At 42.0% G+C, this 26,294-nt stretch overlaps 1 protein-coding gene across 1 annotated transcript in view; it reads right to left on the bottom strand.

Annotated features, from left to right (window-relative positions):
• LOC310857951 (uncharacterized protein) overlaps window positions 1–23,739 on the bottom strand; it is a 31,599-nt gene extending 7,860 nt beyond the window's left edge. The window contains exons 1-14 of the mRNA XM_083763988.1: window positions 23,603–23,739; window positions 23,145–23,247; window positions 12,197–12,331; window positions 11,545–11,878; window positions 10,669–10,716; window positions 9,593–10,144; window positions 9,076–9,111; window positions 8,258–8,325; window positions 7,559–7,808; window positions 6,307–6,435; window positions 4,404–4,446; window positions 2,387–2,467; window positions 1,290–1,365; window positions 970–1,027 (exon numbers count right to left, since the gene is read on the bottom strand). Coding sequence (XP_083620114.1) covers window positions 970–1,027; window positions 1,290–1,365; window positions 2,387–2,467; window positions 4,404–4,446; window positions 6,307–6,435; window positions 7,559–7,808; window positions 8,258–8,325; window positions 9,076–9,111; window positions 9,593–10,144; window positions 10,669–10,716; window positions 11,545–11,878; window positions 12,197–12,331; window positions 23,145–23,218 — 1,884 coding nt within the window. The 5' untranslated portion in view covers window positions 23,219–23,247; window positions 23,603–23,739. The remainder of the gene's footprint in view (window positions 1–969; window positions 1,028–1,289; window positions 1,366–2,386; window positions 2,468–4,403; window positions 4,447–6,306; window positions 6,436–7,558; window positions 7,809–8,257; window positions 8,326–9,075; window positions 9,112–9,592; window positions 10,145–10,668; window positions 10,717–11,544; window positions 11,879–12,196; window positions 12,332–23,144; window positions 23,248–23,602) is intronic.
• Window positions 23,740–26,294: the final 2,555 nt, after the last annotated feature.

The following is a 26,294-nucleotide window of genomic DNA, read 5'->3' on the forward strand; positions in this document are numbered from 1 at the left end:
CTACCCACTTGCATTTCGTCTTTACAGTCGCGCACATTTAACCTAATATAAATTAAAATCATAAAGATGGAGTGCCGTGTGTTTAAAAAAAACGTTTTCTGTTTTGTATGCGTTTATGGAGTTAACATTACTCAAGTCTAATAGACCCCCAGGTGTGGTTAGAATATTGAAATATGTCTTCCCTGTGCATTTTTGGTTTCTTCCTGGAAGCTGAAAGCCCCTAACCCCTCCCCCTTTATCCAGTGCCGTCTCCAGGCACTAATCAGCAGGGGGGCATACTTTTTTCCAAAGGGGGCACTTCATTTTTCACCCCCCCCCCCCCCCCCTATGTATAACAAATTGCCTATTAACAAAGTGATGCTTGAAAAAGGCTACAAGTAGGGTACAATTATGCAGCAGCGAACGAAACAAAATAAATACAAATATGTTGAGCATTATAATGTCTTCTGCATGCATATATTAGCTTGTATTTCTATTAACTATTCAATTAATTTGAACATGTATTTACTTTATTTGTAAAACATTTAAATATTGGTAGGATTTTGTGCCCCTCCAGTCCAGATTGGCCAGTAGTACCCTACTACTACTGGCCAATCTGGACTGGAGGGGCACAAAATCCAATCTGGGGGGGCAATGCCCCCAATGCCCCCCTGTAGAGACGGCACTGCCTTTATCATACGTTGACATAAAACAGCTGTGGGTTCTGTTCAGGTGGAACACCACCCACCTGAAAACCAGGCATATAATGAACTGGTGGGTGTGGCAACATAAAAACATAGTCTTAACACTTTCTGTACACTTTTAATAGTCTTTAAGCCTATAGGCCTATAGCTTGCTGCTTAGCAAAAATAGAAATAAATAAAATAGATATTTTAAATTTTTCGTGAATGGAAATGACAGAATCGGATTTCGGGAGGTGTAGTTTCAGACTCTATAGCATCTCTGTCTCGCTGTCTGTCTGTGTCGTACCTTATTAGAGGAAGCAGGGCTATCTGGGGAGCTGCTGACATTAATGCCCTTCTCCTGTCTGTCTGTCTGTGTCTCTGTCTGTGTCTTACCTTATTAGAGGAAGCAGGGCTCTCTGGGGAGCTGCTGACATTAATGCCCTTCTCCCACATGCTCTTAATGCTGTCTGTCTGTGTCTGTCTCTGTCTGTGTCTTACCTTATTAGAGGAAGCAGGGCTCTCTGGGGAGCTGCTGACATTAATGCCCTTCTCTGTCTGTGTCTTACCTTATTAGAGGAAGCAGGGCTATCTGGGGGCGTGCTGACATTAATGCCCTTCTCCCACATGCTCTTAATGCTGCGTGTCCCTCCTGTAGGAATGTCTGCCACAGCAGCCTTGGGGATTTGACGTCTTTGTTTCCCTGCAGAAATACATTATAGTCGCACAAAGAAAGTGAGAAACATGCATTCTTCTGTGTTGATGCTATTACTGTACTGTAGGTCACAATATAGTCTACATGTGTGTTGTCTTGTCATGGGCAGCCGTATGGCCCGCCGGATGAGGATGGTGTGGGGTCGACCCATTTGTGAGTCGGACACATTTTTATGGGTTGTTTTTGAATGGTGCAACCACTCAAATGAACCTGTCTGTCTGTTTAGGGTACCAACAGGTGACAAAGTAATGCAGTTGAGTTTCACACTGGGCACAGGTGCATGATGGGAAGCCGACACTCTTAATCCAGAGCGACTTACATTAAGCAAGAACAAAAAAGCATGGGAATACATCACATAAAAACATTTATCATGAAACATGCGTAAGCTAAGAAAGTAACAGTGGAATATCTATATAATGAAACTATACAGTGGAATATCTATATAATTAAGCTATACATATAAACTATACATCTATACTACTATGCTATACATATGTACTATGACGTGCTATGACTACATACAATGCAATTATAGTGCTGTCTACATAACATGCTATAAGTCTGTATCAAATGCTATCTAAGTCTATACAGGGTATAGTACAGGGTACATAGTCCGACAGCCAATAGTCCGACATGCCAATAGTCCGACATGAGGCCCAGTATTCATTCCATGAATGAAATTCCAATAATTACAAAAACTAATCTTTTTAGGGATAGTGAAAATAACACACCTACAAGCTCACAACGTGTCGAATCGTATCTGCAATTTTCACTCGTGAAAATGGGTCACGGCGAGACAAAATAATATGTATTTGCTCACTGACCCCCATCTGAAAATATGTAATGCATTGCACATGCAATATTTAAAATGTTTTCTTATGTTTTCTTATATTCCAAATTTTGACAAATTGACAAATTCTGCTGGGAACCTCCTGCATCCCCCTCAAGGACCCCTGGGGGGCCTGGGATCCCAATTTGAGAACCACTGCTGTAGATGGGTGTGTCTCACCTGTAAGGCAGAAGTGTACATTTCCAGTCTGTTGCCGATCCTGGAGACAATCGGAGTGTGGGCCGCCCTGACTGTGCCACTATGTAGATGAGATGAGCAACAAAGTGGACTTTAGTATGGTTAAAGCCTGATTTATGCTGAGTCATATGACGTGTCCAGTAGAAAGAATTGCTGATTTACAAGCTCACAGATCTGCAAGTTTTTACATGGGACATCATCGTATGTCTCTTTTTTATGTTTTTGTATTGTTGTTGTTTTTTTTTACATAACATGAGGGAGAGGAAGGAGGAACACAAGGGAAAAAACAAATCACATACATTACACACACACACACACACACACACACACACACACACACACACACACACACACACACACACACACACACACACACACACACACACACACACACACACACACACACACACACACACACACACACACACACACACACACACACACACACACACCCTCACACACACACACACACACACACACACACACACACACACACACACAGAGTGCCATTTTAGTCACACCGTAGCTTCACCGCTTGAAGTCAGAAGGATAGTTTAGTTTGATCATCACTGGGTCTGTAGTTAAAAAGGGCGTTGGGGTAATAAAAACAACAACTACAAAATAAAGTGATTCCCTCTGCGTTAGCCTAGAAAAGGTAATCAAACCCTGTACACTCAAGACACGCTCCATATATGGCCAGTACAGAATTCATTCCATATGTTGATCTGACCCCCCAAGCCAAAGCGTCAGCGCTCGCCCAGCAGTCTGCTGTCACCCAGCAGTCTGCTGTCACCCAGGCGGATGCGTGCATGTGACCTCGAGAATAATTCTATTACCGGTATCTACTAGTAGAGAGTAATCGAGGTGACTGTACAGTAAGTGTGATGTACTGTACGTTAGAGAAAAAGGTGTATTTTTTTAGAGGGGTTGAATAAAAGCCATGGGTCAGATAGAGTTCCATAAAGTTCTGAATCACCTTGGCGGATTTCAGGGTTGTACGAGTTCTGGTGGAGGATCAGCGATCCAGCTTAGAAGAGATCCAACAGTTTAGATCTCCACCTAAGATAAGGAATCGAGAAGCCATATCTGGAAAGCTAATAAACAAGGATCTAAAAAATGAAAAAAACCCAATGACTTTACTGTTTGTCAAGGTGGGTCACACCGGAGTGTTATACGAACATTTCCCCGCTAACAATTAAGTTTTGTTTGATTGATTTGGATCTGCTATTACCCTGGAGCACACAAAAGAGACACATTTATGTAATATATAATAGTCACTCTTCTATCTTTACTCTGGAAAGAAGAGTGGTAGATATGACCAATCCAACCACTCTTTAGCTTCGTCTGATCCGGTACTCTAGATGGGTTTTTTGTAAAACTAAAAACAAAAAAAAACACCCGAGCACCCAAGTGATGATGAAGTACTTTACTGTGGTTAACAGGATTATTGATGCCTCAAGTGCAAAATCTAACCCCGCCCCTGTTTTGCTGCGTTAATGATGCAGCCATGATTGGCAAGGATTAAGATATGGTGAATTATTGGTGGACCAAAATGACACAACATATAGGCCTATACTCAACCACACACGCCACAAGTAAAACATAGAATGCACAACGGTCCAACGGAACAAACAACACAACAAAACAGTATCAAACGGAACAAAATAGCCCAGTGGTTAAGTCACTTTTTACCTCCGCTCAATGGCAGAAGCCAGATGTCCTCCCAAACCAGACACGATTAACACTTACTAGTCCCCCCCTCTCTCGACATTTATATTCTCCACCCAGCAGAGAAACTTATGCAACTTATTCACAAATGCTAGATAATCAACATTATGACCTAGTGTCCACCAGGATTCATATTGTAAATGAAAGATTCAGTGTCTTGGTAAAGTTCGCTCATACATGCTCTTTTTCAGTGACACTGACACTGTATGCGGCCGTATTACAGTACTTCAGTTGGAACATGAAGCCGAACAAAATGGCTTTATAGCTCACCTTTTTTGGGCTGACTTGTTCAAAAATTCTGCCTTCTCTCCAATCTGTAAAGTTGTAATATCAATATTTCATTCACAATTACACTCATGTACAAAAACTGAAATAAACAACAGCTCTTCACTTTCTGTCTCCCAGTTAAGACTCAGGCCCCGTGTCCACCAATTTATGTTTTTCCTGAGCGCAGCCTCATGTTTTTAATTGTTTATTAGCTTTTTGGAAACCCCATCAGTGTGGTGTGGCACTGGGCATTTACCTTGCAATCTGCCCAGCATGGGTTTTTCTCTGCTTGCTGAGAGCTAAAATATTTTCAACTTAGGCAAGTTGGAAGTGATTTTAGAAGACCGCCATGGCGTTTTCAGCCGGGGGAAAAAAGCCTCAGCGGACACGGCTCGTAACTAAAGAGTGGCAGACCCGGTATGTTTTACCGCCTGGTAAATGAACAGTTGGTTGCTGAAGGTTTGGGTTGTCGGGAGCCAGGATAATTAAGAGCTGTCAGCCCATACATGATGTGCTGTAGGATGTTGTAGGTTGTAAACCCACAATTTCTGTTTAGTCTTCATTATGCTTCTGGTATACACTTTCAGAGCTGGATGTACGTGTGCGCGTGCGCACGCACGCACGCACGCACGCACGCACGCACGCACGCGCACACACACACACACACACACACACACACACACACACACACACACACACACACACACACACACACACACACAGTGTATTTACATGTAGATATGCATCTGTACTCATCTAGAACCACACTCACATGTGTGCGCACAAGACTGTAAGTAACACAAGCGATCCACAACATTCCTCCAAAAATACCCCAGTGAGAAAATTGCCCTGTCATGGTCCTCATTTGAAAACAGATATTTTTAAAACAAAAATTAGATGCCAGCAACATCATATTCATTTTTTATCCCTGTCATCCAAGTATATAAGGCCTGCAAACCAGAAGAATTAGAAACAGATAATAAAATGGGAACATTTGAAAACAGACCACCACAGAGTATTAAATTGCAGAGCATGCTGACCTTTTCTCAAGCTTTAATAACACGAAGGCAATATTAGATGCACATGGATTAAGTGGGATTAAGTAAATAAAAGAAAATATAAAAAAGACGAAAATTGAAGGGGGAAACCCCCAACAACAACACACAAGTGGGTTTACTGGGGTACATTCTCGTTTCCTGCATGGTTTTTCCAAACCAGTTTTTGCGATGGTTGTTGAACCAAGTTCAAATATGTATTTTCGCTGGGCTGCTATGTGGTCTACTTTTAGACTGGGCTGTGTCCACAGTCAATAGACTGTAAAATGGTGAAAACATATACTGTAGCCTTGTACTGTAAACAGAGCATAAGGAAATATACTGGCAGCATTAGGCAGTTAACAAAATGCCAAGTAACTGCGTCTTCGCCATATTTGGCGGCTACCGATGATAGAAGAAATTGCACAGAATTTTTAACACTTTTGCAAGCCGTTTAGCTGCTTTTTGGCATCAAAAGTTGTTGGAAGCCTCTTACAACCAACCTATGTACCTACTGTATAGCCTAGCTCTATGATGGTCTGGAGGAGCGGCTGGTATTTAATGACCTTGGTCATAAAGGCTTCTTTTAAGCTAGAATCACTCTCCCCTCCACACACACACAGTCAAATCACAGTCAATTTACGGTAACTCTGAACACTTTCAGAGTTAAAGTTGGTGTAAGTGATATATATACAGTATATATATATATATATATATATATATATATATATATATATATATATTCTTCTTTTTTATAGATAGATAGTAATCATTGCTACAGGGTATTTGTTCAGTAAGGGTCTCCCCATCACTCCAGCTCTTTAATAAACAGAAAATACAAATTTTCACTAAACTAATTGCACTGAGACTCACCTTTGAGGAACCTTTAGGACCGACACTGAAAGAGGGCTTCACCCCTGCAGACTCCTCCATCTGTTTCTTCTTCTCCGCGGCCTCCGACCTCCTCCTCTCAATCTCCTCCCTCATCCTCTTCCTCTCTTCCTGTCACAAAAACAACATATTTTCTATAGATGACAATTCTAAACAATTACAGTTGTGTCCCTGTCATACGGCCAGCCGTATTGTATTTATTTATATATTTGACCTTGTGCATTTACTTTCTGTATTTCTTTCTGTATTATCCCCGTGGGGGACAGTAGCGTCAAGAGGCGTCAAGAAAGCACCTATGGGCAGCACCTCTTCGGGGACTGCCCATAGAGCCGAAGTCCGAACATGCGGAAAGGTTGGCGAACATTTGGAAAGGTTGGCGAACATGTGGAAAGGTTGGCGAACATGCGCTGCTGGTTGGCGAACATGCGCTGCTCCCGTGCTTGCGCTGCTGGTTGGTGAACATACATGTGCTTCTCCCGTGCTTGCGGTTATGTTTAGGTTAGGGTTAGAGATAGGGATAGTAATTTCGGAACAATGGGAGGTCGGAACAATGACATGGCACCGTCTCTTCCAGGTTTTTAAACAGCTGGTGGATGGAAATGACACTAGTGCGCTTCAACTTGTAGCATGGGCAAAGCGTTTTTTTTTCTTATTTTCTTTGCCCATGCTACAAGTTTCCACGTGCACGTGTACGTGCAGTCGTGCACGCACGAGAGCTCCGGCACCTAATAATTTACAAATTAAGCACTGCTTATGTGGAATTGATCCCTGTCTGTTATTGGCTGGCTCCACTGTTGCTCATCCCACTGATTGGCGGAGGCCCCCAGCTGGACTCTATAAAAGCCTCTGAATTCAGTGTTTGGAGAGGAGAAAAGTCAGCTTTGGCAGCGGAGAATCACTTCCTCTAGCTGTCCTCTCACCCAAACCAACCATTTTGATTAAATTGTTGCCGTTGTTTAGATCTGTGAGGTATTGTTTCTTCACTTTGTACTTTTTTTGTAATTATTTCTTCTTTACATAGTAATAAATATATATTCAGTTTTAAATCATTTTTTCCTGTTCGTTTATGTTGCGACCTTTACACTAAGGGTCGTCTCACTCTCCAGTTCTGTGAAAAAAGCCCTCTGATAAGACAACAACCTTCCATTTTGATCCTTTATATATTGTAGCCAAGTGAAAGCACTGCACTTCATACAACATTGAAGATGGTACCATTCCTTTGCTTGTCGTTCACCTGTTCTTTGGCCTTCTTGTCAACGAGCTCCTGCTTCTTCTGCTTCTCCTCTTCCTCCAGGACCTTCCTCCTCTCCTCTCTCTTCTTCTTCAGCTCCCCCACCTCCACCTCGGTCTCCTGCTGCTTCAGCTTCATCTTCTCCAGCTCCTCGGTCTCTGCGTCGTTTCGTCGACGCTGCAGCTCCATCAGCTTCCGCTCCGCCTCCAGACGCTCTGCCTCCTCCGCCTTGGATGCGTGCACATTGTCCCGGCTGCAAAGCAACACACGAGCAGATGATTAATAGAAGCTGTGACACACAATACTTATTAGGATGACTAGAAACAAGCACCCGGCCTTTAGGCGTTAAGCCCATTCCTACATGAAAGCCGTCCCGTAGCCTACCCCTGACCGTTCCGGGCACCTTTGATTGTATTCGATCAATGTTGATCATGCATACTTTATAGATGTAGTGAGAAATGTACTTTAATTTTCCAAAACAAAGTTATTACAAACATTTGTTTGAATGAATGACTTATTGTCAGTTAGTACCCCCCTCATCTCCCACAATAAAAACACTTCCTCTAGAGAGGGTTGTGTTGAACAGCCCATGAGTGATGACAGACTGAGGCGGTAGTGATGTGCAGTAGTGATGGGCACAGCCTATGCACACTGCACAGCAGCCATATTGGAAAGAAAGAGGGTCAGTATAACAAACCTCACCTTGAAGTCTGCTCTGGTTTCTTAAGTTTGTTGTCATGGACAGCTCCATTCTGTTTAACTGGTTCAAACTTGCAAAGGAAAAAGATTAGTGTTACATATAATAATGAAGTGTCAACACATTCAACTGTCCCCAGATAGTCTTATTTGGGTGCTGAATCTCAGCCCCAAAAATGGCTGAATACAAAATCAAAGCATGGGCAGCAGTCCAATAAAATATTAAGACATTGTGGTTTCAAACTTTAATGGCTGTAATAATAATTGAATAATGGTTATTTTATTGGAGTACACCATTACCATACTATGCCTTGTCAAATCTTTAAAAGATCATATCAGGCTTTTCATATTGAAATCACATTAAATCTACCTCACTTAATCAAAATGGTATTCTGATGTTGCCGATTAGTCTATGGCAAAATGTACAGGTCTAAATGACACTAATCCCCCGGCCCAGAGTCCCATGCATATATACATGCATATTGTTGCTGTCAGGTGGAAACCTTGCATGTCCAAAACTGTTACTTTATTACTATTGATTTCGAAATATCTTAAAATAGTGAAAATAGCTGGTTTAATTTGCAACCTTAATTACTAAGTCTAAGTGAGAACATCAACATCACATCCCAGTTCTTTTGAATAAATATCAGAACAGCATTTTGATGAAGTGAGGTAGGTTTTGTATGATTTTGAGAGGCACCAGTCTTCAATAACATGAATGAATATAACAGAGAAAGATAGCCTATATAAAAAAATTGAGGAATTAAATCCTATCAAAGTAAGTGTGATAAATATCCAACATGTAAAAAGATATTCACTTTGACCTTTTCTTTGAAACCAAGCTTTTTCGGTTTCTCCTCCTTTTGACACAGAAGACACAGAAATCGGAAAGAGATTATTAATCAAACAATGAAAACAGCGGTTCTCAGTGGAAACACATTGAATGCCAAAGCCCACAAGAGAAGCAGTAATACATAACACGTCCAAAGGCCTGCCTGTGAATGCAGTGCAGATGTAAGACTGTGATGCTGGAGACACGGCGTGCTGTGAGCTGTGAAAGTGTGACATGTTGCAGACGACCAGCCCGTCTATCCATGTGGCAAGCAAAACACTGTGACCACACTGTGCAAAAAAGTAAAAAATAAAAAGCTTGGATAACTCAAATGTTGCCCCCTACGCACACACCCATATAGACATTTAATCTTCTTTAATCAGGATGTGTTTCTGTTAGATTGTAACGTCTGTATTCTGTTACTTTTCAAAGAGGGAGCGTAAAACCAATGACTTCATTTGAGTTACCCGGGATTTGGGAGCGGTTGCCGGTTAAAAGACACATGATACCTCCTCTCTCTTCTTCCTTTCCTCCATCTCTCTCTTCTTCTTCTCCTCCTCCTCCCTCTTCTTCCGTTTGTCCTCCTCCTCCCGCTTCTTCTTCTCCTCCGCCTCTCTTTTCCGCTTTTCCTCCTCCTCTTCTTTCTTCTTCCTTGCTTCCGCTTCCTTCCTTTGCTTTTCCTCCTCCTCTCTCTTGCTCTTCTCCTCCAGTTCCTTTCGCTTCTGCTTCTCCTCTTCCTCCCTCTTCTTGCGTCCCTCCGCTTCCTTTAGCTGCCTCTCAGAATCCTCCCTGTTCATCCTTTCCTCCAGCTCCCTCTTCTGTTCCTCTTCCTCCTTTCGCCCCATTTCCTCCTCTTCCTCTCTCTTCCTCATCTCCGCCTCTAATTCTTCCTCTCTCTTCCTCCTCTCTTCTTCTTCCTCCTCCTCTCTCTTCCTCCTCTCCTCCTCTTCTTCTGCGTCAGCGCCAGGAGCAACCTCCTCTTCGGTTTCTCTCTCTCCTATATCTGATTGTTCTATCTTTGGTTCTGAAGCTACAGGCTCCTCCTCCTCCTCAACCTCCTCCTAAGGTAAGATAAGGTGCATGTCTTTTTTTCTATTCATTTACTTGATTGTGACTATTATTTTAAAACAACTTGTCATCCCTTAAATGTTCACATTAGGTTACAGTTGACTAAAACTAAGACTAAAACTAAACAGGATACGTAATGTCGTGAAATGGAACTAAAATGAAAACGAAAGTGAAATAAAATAAAATAAATTAAAATTTTATACAAACAATGAGGAACAAATTAACAATTGAATTAACAAACTAACTAACCAACCATATCTGTTGTCATGCATCGTTTCAACCTACCTTTTTCTGCTTATTTTAATCTAGGCTTTCATCATAATAATAAAACTAAATACAAACTAAACTGAAACGTAAAACCTAAACTAAAACGACTTACATAATCGTAAAAATGAACTACATCTAAACTGAAATCAAACACTAAACAAAAGAAACAAACAAACAAAAAGTTATGAAAATCTGAAATCTCCAAACCTTAATACTGTAACAGTGCATCAGACATGAATACAGTACATACCTCGGCCCTGGTGGTTGGTGTCCTCGATGACTCCTCCTCTGCAGGCGCCTGTTCATAGGAAAAGACCATTAACAACTCAAAACAAAAGTAGGGGCTTCAACTTTCTTGACTCGTGAATATGGGGCCTTTTAGCCGTTTTAAACATTAAGAGGGAGCTTTAACATGTTTAAAACATTAAAAGGGGGGCTTAACCATTAATGTGTTTTTTACTCATTTTGAAAGGGGGAGGGGGGATTAAGATTATGTTAGACAGTTGAGGTGAAATTGTGAGTAAATTATATACTTTTTACCAGATATATCTGGCTAACCGTAATAACTGACTAGTCAATTTGCTCTAAGTCTGTAATAACAACTATTACATTTTGGCTCAGAAGCTCTCAGATTGGAACATTCATATCGTTGTCAAAATGTAGGCATTCTGGGCAGTAAATAGAGGGCAGTAAAAATCTGGCCAATGGGATAAAGATAAATGTTTTTTCAGCAAGTCAAACATGGGCTCATAATTAGCACACACTTCAACAACCTGTAGTAAAGCTCAATTTACATGACGGTGTCCCTTGCCAACAATAACTGATCACGTCGTGTTGTTATAAGATCAGGTCGTGTGACAGAGCATAAATGAACTGTCATCTGTACATCTATACAGAAAGCAAATATTGTATAACGGTATGTTTTTATGCAAAATATCCACTAATGTCAAGGATACTCCAAATTCATGTTTATTTGGCCACAGACTGAAAATATAGTGCCAGGACCCCAGTCGGTGAATAGTCGACTAGTTGCTTAAAGTGGTTGCCCTGGTTAGAAGTGGTTGAAATTATTTTGATGCTATATTAACTTGTTTTGCTGCATGCAGGACCCCTATAGACCTTATACCTCCTCTGGCTCAAGAACACTCGCTGGTTCTTCAGCCACCTCCGTCCCCCAGGAGTTTGAAGTCTTGGAGGTTGCCACCTCCTCCTGAGCTGGTTCCTCCTCCTCCTTCACTTCCTCCTCTCGCTCCTCTGCTTCTGGGTGGGCGGAGGAGTCCTCCTCTGTGCCGTTGGTGGTGACTGTGGGGTCAAACTCTTGACTCTTTTGTCTCTGCATGGCCTCCTGCATCCTCTTCTGCCGGCGCTCCTCCCTCTTGGCCAGACGGTCGAGCAGGGCCTGGTCGTCATCTCCAGTCTCGCCACCCCCGGTGGAGATGGATGTCTCTGTCTCCGTCACGCTACCACGGGGGGACATAAGTCACACTCATTCACAACATTCATTGACTCGTCTTACGCTGTTGCATGACAGTGTCACTTATGCAGACATTAACTTATCTTCAAGCTACAAATGGAACAAGCAATTGTCTGCGTTTTTAAAATGTTGTTAACAACACATGTACTGCATTAGGAGGATCTCTTGTTTAGGAGGTCTGAAGCATAACATTCAATTAAACGCAACATGCACTACAGTACATCCTGTAGAGTATTATGGCTCATTTATAGGCCTACTTTGTTGAGTGACAAAAATGTCACAAAAATGAAAACGTTATTATTACCTGTGGGTGTTGATCACTTCAGCACTTCCAGATTCCTCTGATTCCTTCATCTTCTTCCTCTCCTCTCTGGCACGCCTCCTCTGCTCCCGAGCAGCTTCGTCGTCATCGTCATTGGCGGCACCGCCACCGGTCAGCCTGAGACAGCATAACGTACAGCTCACATTTAAAATTGGTGATATTAGCGAAACAGCCACAAACCACTGAGAGAAATAATGGACCCTTTTCACAGACATGTCATTCAGCGTAAACACAGCTGCAGCTAATTGAATAATGAATAGTGGGTATAATAAGGTGTACCAGTTAGCGAACTGTGACAATATTGGCTACTGCTTCCTCTTTGGCACACCTAAATCAAACAGTTATTATTTTAATTAGCTGCAGATGTCTTTGCCCTGCTATGTTTGTGAAAGGGCCCATGTTGTGATCCCCACATATTTTTGTAGCTCCGTGTTTCCCACATTATTGGTGATACAAAAGCATTTTTCAGGGTTCCATCTTACTGTAGTAAGACTAAACCATACTTAGTGAGCCAAACACAATATTACTCTGAGTAGAGATTCTCAGAGTTCACTTTAAACGAGAAAGTGGGGCAGTTGTAGCTGAGTGCATAGATACATTGGTCCGACCTCCCATTACTAACACTATCCCAAACCCTAACCTAACCCTAGCCTCAATGGAAGCCACAAGTGATTTGTAACCCGCAGCACAGGTGATTTGTAACCCTCAGCACGGGTGATTTGTAACCCGCAGCACAGGTGATTTGTAACCCTCAGCACGGGTGATTTGTAACCCGCAGCACAGGTGATTTGTAACCCGCAGCACGGGTGATTTGTAACCCTCAGCACGGGTGATTTGTAACCCGCAGCACGGGTGATTTGTAACCCGCAGCACATTTGATTTGTAACCCGCAGCACATTTGATTTGTAACCCGCAGCACAGGTGATTTGTAACCCACAGCACATTTGATTTGTAACCCGCAGCACAGGTGATTTGTAACCCGCAGCACAGGTGATTTGTAACCCGCAGAACAGGTGATTTGTAACCCGCAGCACGGGTGATTTGTAACCCGCAGCACATTTGATTTGTAACCCGCAGCACAGGTGATTTGTAACCCGCAGAACAGGTGATTTGTAACCCGCAGCACAGGTGATTTGTAACCCGCAGAACAGGTGATTTGTAACCCGCAGAACAGGTGATTTGTAACCCGCAGCACGGGTGATTTGTAACCCGCAGCATGGGTGATTTGTAACCTGCAGAACAGGTGATTTGTAACCCGCAGCACAGGTCAGACTTAAGGCCAGTCCCCCATAAATAGGCCACCTGGGAAACAGAAGGTCCGGTTCATGCCAGGTCTGTGTGTCGGTGTTGAAGTGTCCCTGAGCAAACTGCTCCCCAAGCGCTGTACTAATTTTTGAGTGGTGCAGCCACTCCATTACGGAGCTATGTATGTCTCTGTCTGTCTGGGTCCGTCCGAGCACAAAAATTGCGTTTGGTTGACAAGTGTCACTGTTGTGCAGCCTATCACACACACACACACACACACACACACACACACACCGGGATGGCATGCACCCTGGGCGTGTTCCTCTGGGTCTGGAAGTTCCGGGGACCCCCACACGGAGTTGCACCACTCAGTTCACACGGGTGTGATTTTTATTTGATTAACAGCAAATAGTCTCGATTGAGTCGTCCTACCGGATGCTTAATAAACAATTTGTTTATTAAGCTGCGGTAGTCCAGTTTTGGGGTATTCGTGTTTTCGTAGTTTGGGAGAAAAGCTGTGTCAATGTCTTTTTTATATATATATTATGAAGGTCTGACACCAATAATCACTGCGGGACAAGGATGCACCAGTTTGAAGTGGATTTTATTAACACAAAAGTTCAGGCCAGGGGAATAAACTCAAAGTCAGTTTTCAATAAAGCATTCCAAAGTTTATCATTCTTTGTCTCCTTGATTTTCTTCACAAGTGACAAGTATAAGAGCTTCAGCAAGTATGTGGGTTAGTGGAATAGACTGGTCAAAATTACCACCCGCCGTGTTACAAGCCTCCGTTAGCCCCCACACGGTAGCTCTGTCATTTCTCGACCATTTCGGCGGCTCGCCGGAACCAGACCCCCCGGGGACCTCCACACGGAGTTGCACCACTCAGTTCACATGGGTGTGATTTTAGTCGACTAAATCAAGAGTTGATTGTGTGGACTAAAATGTATTTTGGCAGACGTTGGTGGACCTTGTAATGCCTCAGTTTACACTTGGTTGCATGCTGAAAATAGCCGATCTACAAGCGCACAACACGTCGTAGCATGATGCGTTGTGATCTTGTAGATCGGCTATTTTCAGAGTGCAACACCGGAGCGCAACCAAAGGTGAAATGACTTGTCATTTACTTCTTCCATGTCCCCCGTGGTTAGTCTAGTTTTTTTTTGTTGACAAAATTGTCAATATATTTATGTTTTTATTTAGTTTTGATGTAGTTTTCGTCAGTGAAAAAAGGTAGTCGACAAACATTTGACTCATGGTTTTACTTTTAGTTGACGAAATACACACTGGTGTATTGATAAGCCCTGTTGAAAAGCATAGCTGAGATCTTGCACCGTAGCAGACAAACATTTTCCCTCGGTGGAAGGGAGTATTTCATCGTATCACCTAACCTAAACACATTAGTCCATATAGAGCTGTAATAACATCATGCACATTAAACCTGACTGGTCTCAAAAGGTATTTGAGTGCACAAGAATAACGAGAAAGGCTCTGTTCCTCGGTGAAACACTAACTTAACATTCTTGCCAGTCACTATAATTAACTCTATGCATGAGACCACATGGCCAGAGCCCCGATGCAATATCCTGATCCACATGTCCCATACGCTCCTCCTGACCTCCAAAGAGAAACCATCTAAAGACAGGATGAGGTTCCATGGATGCTGGAGATAGAAGCTTAATAACACACCCTGCATGTGTCTCACATCCAAATGTCACACTGATGAAAGAGAAAGAATACACCTAGTGAGCATCCCTCACTCATTGTCAGTATGCATAAACACAAGTTACACGGTGAAGGGATGGGGAACGTGAACATGATGATAGGACAGAGGAAAAAGAAAAGGGCTCTAAAAAGGAATACATTTGCACCTATAAATTACAACGAAAACATTAAAGGATTAATAACAGCATTCCCCAAAATAGCATGCTGTCAGTAGACTCAGTACTCAGTTCAGTTGGCCATCTCCCAAGGATCTGTGTCCTCCCTCGTGGTATCTCCTATATCAGCTTTCCTCACTGTGTCACTCACGCTCAGTGAAGGGAAAACTGTCCTTACATAAGAAAATAATATTAAGAACAGGATTTAAAGCATGACAAAGTGTTCCAGAAACAATTCCAGCAATCTCTCCTGCTTTCTCTCCTAGTCTACAGTATATATCTTCCTCTCATTGCATCTGTCCAGACTGCAGTAGACGTGCCAGGCCGGGGATGTATCTCTCTAAGCATTACCAGTCTTTAAGAGGCGGGGAGAAAACTTGAAATGGCCCATTGATCGAGCTTGGATATTATTTCCTCTGAATCCCCAACACAATGATTTACAGATGTTGTGAGAATGGGAACCACAAGAATCCTCTCTGTCTCTGTCTCTGGAACAGAAACGATGACCCGAACAGGACGGAAATCCTATGAATCCTCAGGCAAGGCTCTTCCGAATGGAATAGACTTTTTTTCCAAAGAGGAAGTAATTCTATTAAATATTACTCTGCCCAGCATTGCAGGTCTATACTGTAAGAGTCCCATTGAAATGTCACACACCGTTAGCGATGACAGACTGTCAGGATGAAGCAGGATGAAAAACACACAGCTGGCTAATTTTGCTAACATTGTTAGCCAACTAGCTCCAGTTGGCAAATAATGAGGGGAAATGGGAAGAGATGGATACAATAGAACAGAGAGAGAGAGAGAGAGAGAGAGAGAGAGAGAGAGAGAGAGAGAGACTGAGGCTAACTATACTCCACTCAAGTTGTCAGGAGGCTGGAACATTGGGAGTTGAATATCTAGCTCTGAAATAAAAACGGCAGTCAAAACATTCCAGTGTCTGCAGTGTTTCCTTGGATCTTGCCTGCTGTGCGGTTCAGAAAAGGGAGGCAGAGGCAGGCTCAACGACTCTGGCCAGGAAAGGCAGGGTTGCTAGGTTCTGGCTGCAGACTGTGAGAAAGCTGTTTGGCACGCCCATTTTGACCCTCAGCAGAAGAAAAGGCTGATAAGGCTTCTGAAATTATACTACTCTGAAGATTCTACTCTACTGACCATATAAAACAATCTGGTAACAGACAAAAGTGTCTCCCTTAGCATTAACCCAGGTACATATTCCTTGTTTGAGGACATTTTCAAAAATTGACAAAAGTTTTAAGATTCTATTCATAAATAATGTAATGTGCTCTTTATGTTTAAAAAATAGTGAAAATATCCTATCTACAATTCTACATCTCACAATGTGTTGCATTGCAATTTGCACCACAAAGTGAGCTTGTAGATTGGCTATTTAGCAGCTAAATGTTGCATATTAGCCTACCATGCAGCTGAAAGGCCATGTCAGAGGCAACAAAACCACATCAATAATCCTGTAGCTAATCCTCATGTGCTCCTCAAAGAAGTTATGTCCCTCAGAACGGAAAGATTGAAAGACCACTTTAATGAACAAGGATTGAGCTAGATGTGACACTTTCATGTCAACACATTCCAACCGTACATATTTTCAGCGTCCGGGGCATGTTTTCAATCATTCAATCATCATCTCGCTGAACTATAAAGACAGACAAATTGGTTCTCCTTGTCCAATCGGGAGGTTGAGATCTGAGAGCATCCATTTGAATTAATGGTTCTCTTTGATCAGCTTGGAGGAGCGCAGATGTTTTCACACATTCAGGACTGAAAGTTGCTTCACAGCACAGTGTTGTAAGATGTCATTAAATGTAATCTGCAATTTCTTTTCATCACAACAGTCTACCCATCCAGCTGTGTGTTCATTCGTTTGTTTGATTGGTTGGTTGAGTAATTAAGTGAATAAGCCGATCATCAACACAGGTGGAAACAGTGCTGCTCATAACACAGATGTTTAGTGCTGGCAGAAAAGCCCATCTGTTTTGCTGTTTCGGCACGGGCTGTTACTGTGAATCTAACAATAGAATCCGCAAGTTCATGTATTGACTACTCAATATATGAGTTTGGTAACACTTTCTATGAAGCCCATGTCTATAATTAATCAAAAACATACTTATATTGCATTATAACCTGCGTATCACACTGTATAATTATAACTATAACTTGCACATAAGTATAGGCGTCATAATTCTTTATAACAATAAAACACGTTATAGATTATAATGCATTATAAACAGTATGTTTATAATGTATTTTTTACCTTGAGTTACATGATTTGGGAATATACTGTAGGTGAATAGTAAGGAAGCTCTGTTATTTGAAGTTTAAGAGCTTGTTGAACACACCCTCACCCTTTCACCCTATTATTTCACCCCTTTTTGCCCTGTTATAGTTGGCCGCTAAGCATCCCCATTGGATCACTTTGATTTCTCAGTGCATTGAGGAGCCCTGGGAGAGTCCCAGCTTCTATTAACCCAGAGGACACTGGTTTACAGTATGAGAGAAATCCCCCTTTTGTGAAAAGCAGAGATGTAACAGATCAGAGGTAGATGGACAGACAGTGAGAGAGTGGGTCCAGTTATCCAGATCAGAGGTAGATGGACAGACAGACAGAGAGTGGTCCAGTTATCCAGATCAGAGGTAGATGGACAGACAGGGAGAGAGTGGTCCAGTTATCCAGATCAGAGGTAGATGGACAGACAGGGAGAGAGTGGTCCAGTTATCCAGATCAGAGGTAGATGGACAGACAGACAGAGAGTGGTCCAGTTATCCAGATCAGAGGTAGATGGACAGACAGACAGAGAGTGGTCCAGTTATCCAGATCAGAGGTAGATGGACAGACAGACAGAGAGTGGTCCAGTTATCCAGATCAGAGGTAGATGGACAGACAGACAGACAGAGAGTGGTCCAGTTATCCAGATCAGAGGTAGATGGACAGACAGGGAGAGAGTGGTCCAGTTATCCAGATCAGAGGTAGATGGACAGACAGGGAGAGAGTGGTCCAGTTATCCAGATCAGAGGTAGATGGACAGACAGGGAGTGTCACGGTCCGCTTCTCGGACCCTGAACTTTGAGTATCATGTCAATATCATGGTCAGTATAATGTCAGTATCTTTGTATAGTATCATGTCTAGTAACATGTCAGTATCATGTCAGCAGAATCATGTCGGTAGTATCTTGTCTAGTATCATCTCAGTATCATGTCTAGTAGTAGTAGTATTTGTATGTTTTTGCTCATGTGTTCCTGACTGTTTCTCGTTGGTTTTGGTTTTCTGTTACTCTGTTGTTGCCTTGGTTTTGTGTTTCTTATTTATTTTGTAGTATTGTGCCTAGTGTTCCTGTCTTCCTAGTTACTGTTAGTTACCTTGTCTATCCTGCCTTGTAATTGTCAGTGTTTCCACCTGTGTCCTTTTAGTCCCCCAGCCTATCCTAATGTTGATTGTATTTTGGTTCCACCTGTGCCCTGTTATCCTGTGTGTTTTTAAGTCCTGTGTTTGCATTATGTTCTTGTTGGTTCGTAGTTCCCTGTGGTGTGAGTTCCTGTATGGTTTCTGTGTTTTTGTCCTGCCTTCTTTGCCCTGTTTATGGAAGAACCTCAGTTTGTTTTAATAAATCCTTCTAAGTTTATTGCTCTGCCTACTGTCGCCTGCATTTGGGTCCTCGTCCTGCATTTGGGTACTCACTCGTAACAGGGAGAGAGTGGTCCAGTTATCCAGATCAGAGGTAGATGGACAGACAGACAGAGAGTGGTCCAGTTATCCAGATCAGAGGTAGATGGACAGACAGACAGAGAGTGGTCCAGTTATCCAGATCAGAGGTAGATGGACAGACAGACAGAGAGTGGTCCAGTTATCCAGATCAGAGGTAGATGGACAGACAGACAGAGAGTGGTCCAGTTATCCAGATCAGAGGTAGATGGACAGACAGACAGACAGAGTGGTCCAGTTATCCAGATCAGAGGTATAGATGGACAGACAGGGAGAGAGTGGTCCAGTTATCCATCAGCACAGGCAAACAACTCTCTATAACGAGTGGGCAGGTCAATGGAGGACATCAAACCGTCATCTCCTGAACACCATCCAAGTCCCGTCTGTTCACGACAGCTCCACAATGTATACTTTAGTCTGTAACATATGGATGAGGTCAGACCCAAAGTCACTCAAATGGTCCACTATGCAAAAGAAAGGAAGATTGAACCGACATAATCACGCACATATCAGTCAAACATAGAAATACAAACTTACATGTACTGTATAAGCTAGCTTTGATCACTTTGCATCTGCTCCCAAGCCCTTATAAGGATATTAGATAAAATTGGAAATTGGTGAGGAAAGAGTCCTTGATTTGCATGTCAAAACATTCGTGTGTGTGTGTGTGTGTGTGTGTGTGTGTGTGTGTGTGTGTGTGTGTGTGTGTGTGTGTGTGTGTGTGTGTGTGTGTGTATGTGTGTGTGTGTGTGTGTGTGTGTGTGTGTGTGTGTGTGTGTGTGTGTGTGCGTGTTGCTTACACACTTGTTTAGGAATTTGGCTCACTGTGTCAAAACTCCACACAAGCCAAATAAGAAACAACACTTCTATCTCAAAACAAAGTATAACATTTTTCTAACAGAATGATAAAGACATGCACCATTTGAATGGCTCTTTCAGAGCAGAAACTCCACACTGATGATGTACTTGATACAAAACACTGCTTTCTTTAGTGCTTTGTATTTGTATTAGCTTTTATTGTTCTTATACAGGCTTCTGTGAAAGACTGTTCCAGTACTCAAAGAAACTCAAGAATAGAACATCTTCAGACAAAGCTTGTTTACTCTTTTCCAACATGATTTTACAACAACGTTAAATTCAAAACACACAAAGAAATACAGTACAGTAACCAATACAATATGGTACTGTACTCACTGAAGTACTCACGGAAACAACAAATAATTACAGTAACATTTGAGTGCCATGGTAAAACAAAAGATAGTATTGTATGGGATGGGGTGCACTGTACAGTATGTATGGTTTATGGATCCCACATTCTTCTGTTAGTGTCTGACCACAATCACCTCATCCACATCACAAGCAATGTCCCTGGCTAGGCAACGAGGAAAATATCGCCATGTGTGCTGTATCCAAGCCTGGGCTGACCCCACCTCAATGTCTCCACATGCCTCTTCCACTCCTTGCAGAAGTGGGTATGTGGTTCATACACTTTCCAACGGCAAGCCGAAAATAATCCCTCAATAAGATAGAGAAATAGGGAGTACGTGGGGGCTAGTATACTGTAGAACTGTGAAGTTATTGTTGTTGGTGAACCAGTCAGAGCAGCCCGGTGGAAACTAACATGAATCCAGATGACAATAAACCCAAGCCAACCCAAGCCAAGCAGGGAGGCATTAGGTAGTACCACCATTTTTAATTTGTATAGTCATTTGGGATTTAACCCCTACCTCCCAATCTCAGAGAGGACAGTCTAATCACAAGGCCATTGATCTGGCCCTGTATCACAGTATAGTACATTAACATATACTTGCACATAGTCATAGTGAAGGTTGTTTGACTTTAACTGCGTACAGCTCCGCTGCAAGTGTTGACGCAAGTTGCAGCAGAGTGTTGATAGACTGACACAGTGACACGGATTTGAAATGTTGTGTGATCTGTGATATTTGCTCTCATAGTTGATGAAGGACGACAGAGTTATTTGCCAACACTATATTGACAGTGATCAGTTCCTGTTCATGGGGGAACAGATGTTGCCTTCCACTCTATAGGTTGCCTGGAAGTTCTGTAGAAAATGATGTCATTGGTTAAGTTCTTTTTTGTACATGCTGTACCATGAGACTGTACACAAAACTAGATTCTATGTATGTCACAGCATTGTATTGTATTGTATTTTGATGCAGACTTGATGCGGTCTGGTGTGGAAATGTAAAGACATACCTGTTCTCCGGTCTAAAGGTCCATGTTATGGATGCTACTGCGACTTAATTGTACAGGACTTTCTGCCATGCCTCCCTCATCATGAAAATCCGCTTTAAAATAGTGTGATCCTTTGAAAGATAATCCAAAGTGGCGATCAACAACAACAGAGCGGAGGAGGAACGCGCCCACTGCGCGCCACCGCAGCCATTGAAATGCATTGGGCCTCAATTTCCCAGAATCCTTTGCATGCCAGTGCGACGGATGTTTTTTCCGATGACGTCATCAAAACGCATCACCTATCCCACTCTGTCTGATGGATTTGGTTCCTGACTTTTTCTCCTATAAGGCGAATAGGCCATTGACTAAATGTCCTCCATTTCACTCAGTTTTAGTGGTTCTTTCAAGACCTACCCAGTTGAGCCCACTCTGACATTTCTGCCTCGACTCCCCCATTTGGTTCCTAATGATCAAAATTCAACAGGGGACCCCTTGGAACCCCCTCATGGACCCCTGAGGGTCCCTAGACCCAACCACTGACCTACCCCACATGGGGAGGAGTATGAATATCCATAAGGATATTTAATATGGGATTATTGTGCCAAATAAACATTATAAATGGGGATGTCCTCCACCAGAAGTAGTTGAATGTAATTAATGCTCAGCCACTCAAACATCTTGCCCTGGTGAGGTGCAGACATGCATCACATTTTGTTTGTGAGCAATAAAGTGAGTCAGCCAGACAGCGTTGAAACTAATGAGGCTTTGAATTATGATGCTGTGGATAATGAAGAAGGTATGTCTCCAGTTCTCGTGCTTTAGTCTGTGTGTGTGTGTGTGTGTGTGTGTGTGTGTGTGTGTGTGTGTATGTGTGTGTGTGTGTGTGTGTGTGTGTGTGTGTGTGTGTGTGTGTGTGTGTGTGTGTGTGTGTGTGTGTGTGTGTGTGCCTGCAGTGGTGGAAAAAGTATTCAAATGTTTTACTTAAGTAAAAGTATCAATACTGCAATGTAGATGTACTCCGTTACAAGTATAAGCCCCGTATTCAAAATGTACTCAATAAAAGTACAAAAGTATCAGCATCAAAATGTATTTAAAGTAGTACCCATATTGCAGAATGTTCAAAATGTGTACAAAATCTTTTGAAAATAGCAGATCTACAAGTCCACAATGCGACACATTGTGAGATCGGATATTTTCAAATGGACGAAATGGTAGTTTTCTAATGAAAATGAAAATCTCCAAAGTAACTAAAGTTTACAAATAATTGTAGTGGCGTAAATACAATATTTCCCTCTGAAATGTAGTGGAGTACAATACAAATACTTAATACCTAAGTACAGTACTTGAGTAAATGTACTTAGTTACTTTACACCACTGCGCATGTGTACATATCTATCTGATTGTGTGTTTGAATGCACGTGTCCATGTCTATGTGATTTAAAATAATTATAGGCCTAACATGAAAGCACACTTCCATTACTTACACTTTATTGACTCATCCTTCATCTAAGAGATAAACAATATGAACATGACCACTACACAACACTAGAGCAGTGTTTGTTTGAGCGTGCGTGCGTGTGCAGATACATACATACAAAATGTGCAAATACACTATGACTATCACGAAGACACTCATTGAATAAAATCAATGCGAGACACTGTGGAATACGTCCTGATGTGAGTTCACTGAGTTTACGATTAGGCCCCCAACACTAACAGAGCTACCTAAGTGCCTGACTGAAGTGAAAAACTGAGCTGCCCAAAAAGGTGTGTGAATAAAACAAACGTAATATGAAACTCAGGACACAAAAGGACAGGAATTTATAACAATCATACAAAGTGTTGTTGCAAATGTCAAAGATATGTCATTTATAAATGAGCCTGTAGGTCACTCACTTCTCTGACTCCAGACGACTCTGCTCCCTCTTCTGTCTCCTCAGCTCCATGCGGCGTTCAAAGTCATCGTCCATGATGTCCAAAGGTTCTCCTTGTGTTCACGCTGAGACACAAATCAGACACAAATCAATATTGACCAATTGTCAGTACTATAGGGTCACCAAATGTAGCATGGCTCCTAGTATGACTGTAAGCCATCTCTTTATGATGGAGCTCAAACGATTGTACTCAAAGGAAGAGTTTAACAGTATAACAGAATGACACTGAACTGATTTCAATGTCACTATAATAACACGACTCGAGGACTGGCCTGATTGCAGAACGACATGCACCGCCATATAGGCAAGACCATATGCAACAGCTGAGCTCCAACGTCATCAGAGACGCATGAAGCCAAGCGACCACCCAAGACAGCATTATGGCACGTAGTTAAAAGAGCGCCTGCTAGTTTAAAATACCTTGACAGTAGCTGATGTTTAGTCCATGGACAGCAAGCTCCCACTTCTCCCTCCCTGTATCTACTTCTCCAGTCTGGTTTATATCTCAGCAGAACCTTCTGCAGCACAACAAATTCCTGCTTGCTCTTTCAACAGCCTTAACTACCAGAAAAGGCAAAGCCTGCCTCCTCTTTCTCAGTGTTATACTCAGTCTCCCTCCTCCTCCTCCTGCCTGACTCTCTCTTTCTCTCTTTATCTCTCTCTCTCTCCTTCTACCTCTTGCTTCCACTGACTGTCTCTATGAAATATATTTATCTTGTTTTGTCTATTTCTTTCCCATTCATTCTTTCAAATACTCTCTGTGACCTTCTCTCTCCCCACCCTTACACTCTATGCTTACACTCTATGCATTTATTTTTGTGGTCATCTTTTTGTGTCTTCATATCTGAACCCGTTTCTCTCACAAAGTTCACCACTAACCGGCACTGTCCATATCTTTCCTCTGTCTCCCAGTTAATCAAATTAATTAATTGATTAATTTGATTAATTTGGAATAAATAATTCACGTCAGATTTGCATATTCGCAGAGATGTATAGGTTTTCATAAGGGCTCGTTGCATGCAGAAAGAGAGAGGCTCATCTTTGGAGAGAAGGAGAACCCACAAGCGCATTCACGTTGATGTTGTGTGGGAACTGGGAATGTCACACATTTTATATATCTCCATATATTGAGCTGGCCTGTTCTGACATCACATCACAAAACTTCATACTGGGCATGCCTGACACAGAACTCCATATATCGGAATAAAGGGATACAGGGAGACAGATACAGAAATCGCCATATATGGACATAAAAGGGACACAGACAGATGGGTGGAACAGGTACTCCGACACGGTACAACGGGTATTGCATAGCCGGGTGAGGCATGGATCTCCAACTTCCATCGTTACCGACTCGGTGCTCTACAGCCGGGCACCGTTCTAGTGTAGGTATTAGGTAATGGCACTAAATTCAACTGGTGTGTTTTATAGTTGATGCCTTTTCATGCAATCCACTGCAATAAAACCTTTTTACTCACATCATAGAGTACAGTCTCTAATTTGTTTATGTTACATTTCTATTTGGGGGAGGGCAAGATGAGGGACACTGGGTGACGGACTGATGGTCCATTTAGAGTTTCAAACCTACTATTTAATTTATTCAAGTTAAAACATTAGAGAAGTAACTTTGCAGTTTCAGCATGACCAAGTGAGTTATAGACTTTCTGTCTTGCATTTAAGGCACATGGGTGGAAATCATTTGCTAAAATTATGTCTGTGATTGTGAGATATATACATTCTAATCTATGCATGATCTTAAACTGTATTGCTTTGGCACGACCACAAAATGAAATTGATTTAGCATGTCTCCAGTTTCCGTAGCTTTCCACTCAACATCCTCAATTGACAGATAGCTCCTTCTTCCATGTGCCTAAAGCCCTGTAAAGTGGCAGGGGTGTAAGACGCATAGCTTCATAATATAAACTGCTAGACATCGTCCCAGCTGTTAAAAATAACAATTTCTCAACAGATCTTTTATTATTATTACATAATGCCTTATCTGCAGGTAATCAAAGAAGACGGGATACACAATATTTCTCAATCATTTGTTCAAAGGTCATTACCATTACCAAAAAATAAGTCCTTCAGGCTACTAATGCCTCCATTACCCCGCCGTCTAAAACCAGCATCCAATATCCCATGCTGGAAATGAGGGAGGTGAAGACTGTAAAGTCATTTCTGACTTGACAGAGTGGCGTAGTGGTTAGGACTTTTGCCTCACAGCAACAAGGGCCAAGGTTCATAACATGCCAGGGGGCTTTTCTATGTGGTGTTTCCACACTACTACACCCTGACCAAGGTACTGGCATGCAACCAGGGGCGGCCTTAAGTATCGGGAGGCCCCATTCATGACGTCATCATTTGAATAATTAATAATTATTATTATGTATTATCGGACTTCGACGCATGAACAGCATACAGCACAGCCAAGTAGAAAAATACACAAAAGCAGCGTGATTAAACAATTTGACTTTGTCTTGAAATTACTGTAAGGTATTACTGTAAGGTAACTGGGAGGCAGAATAATGCTATACAATGATGCAATCACATCTCTCAGCGCTGCTAGTGCAGTGGGAACAATTACAAACAAACAACACAGGTCAACATGACACAGTGATATTAGCTGCTACCAACTAGTGGTAAGTGGACGTACAGGATGAGGCAGAATAATTGACAGGGCTGATTGGAAGGCTGCGTTGCAATGCAATATTACTACTACTACTACTACTACTACTACTATTATTTGTTTTTCACTTCATGGTACTAAGTAGTGCAAGTTTTGTTTGCGCCGTAAAATGATGTAGTCTCCAGAGTGTCTCTGTCTGTGTAAACAGAAAGAAAGATCTATAGCTATTAGCAACAGTGGACGTTTTTATTTTGTTTTGTTTTCCATTATACTGTAAATGGTCAAAATATTATCTTGGCATTACTGCCTTTTAACACTAAAAACAAAAATATGAAATATGGGTTTGTGAGGTTTCACTTTAAGAGTGGACAGGTATATCATTATCATTTACTTACGTAATATGGGCTACAACAAAAAACCTGCTGCTTAAAAATAACGTTTATGAATATTCCCTTTCCATGTCTTACTATTGTTGTGTAGAGTTTT

The sequence above is a fragment of the Protomyctophum parallelum genome (assembly GCF_964188405.1).
Source record: "Protomyctophum parallelum genome assembly, chromosome: 4".
Classification (NCBI taxonomy): Eukaryota; Metazoa; Chordata; class Actinopteri; order Myctophiformes; family Myctophidae; genus Protomyctophum; species Protomyctophum parallelum.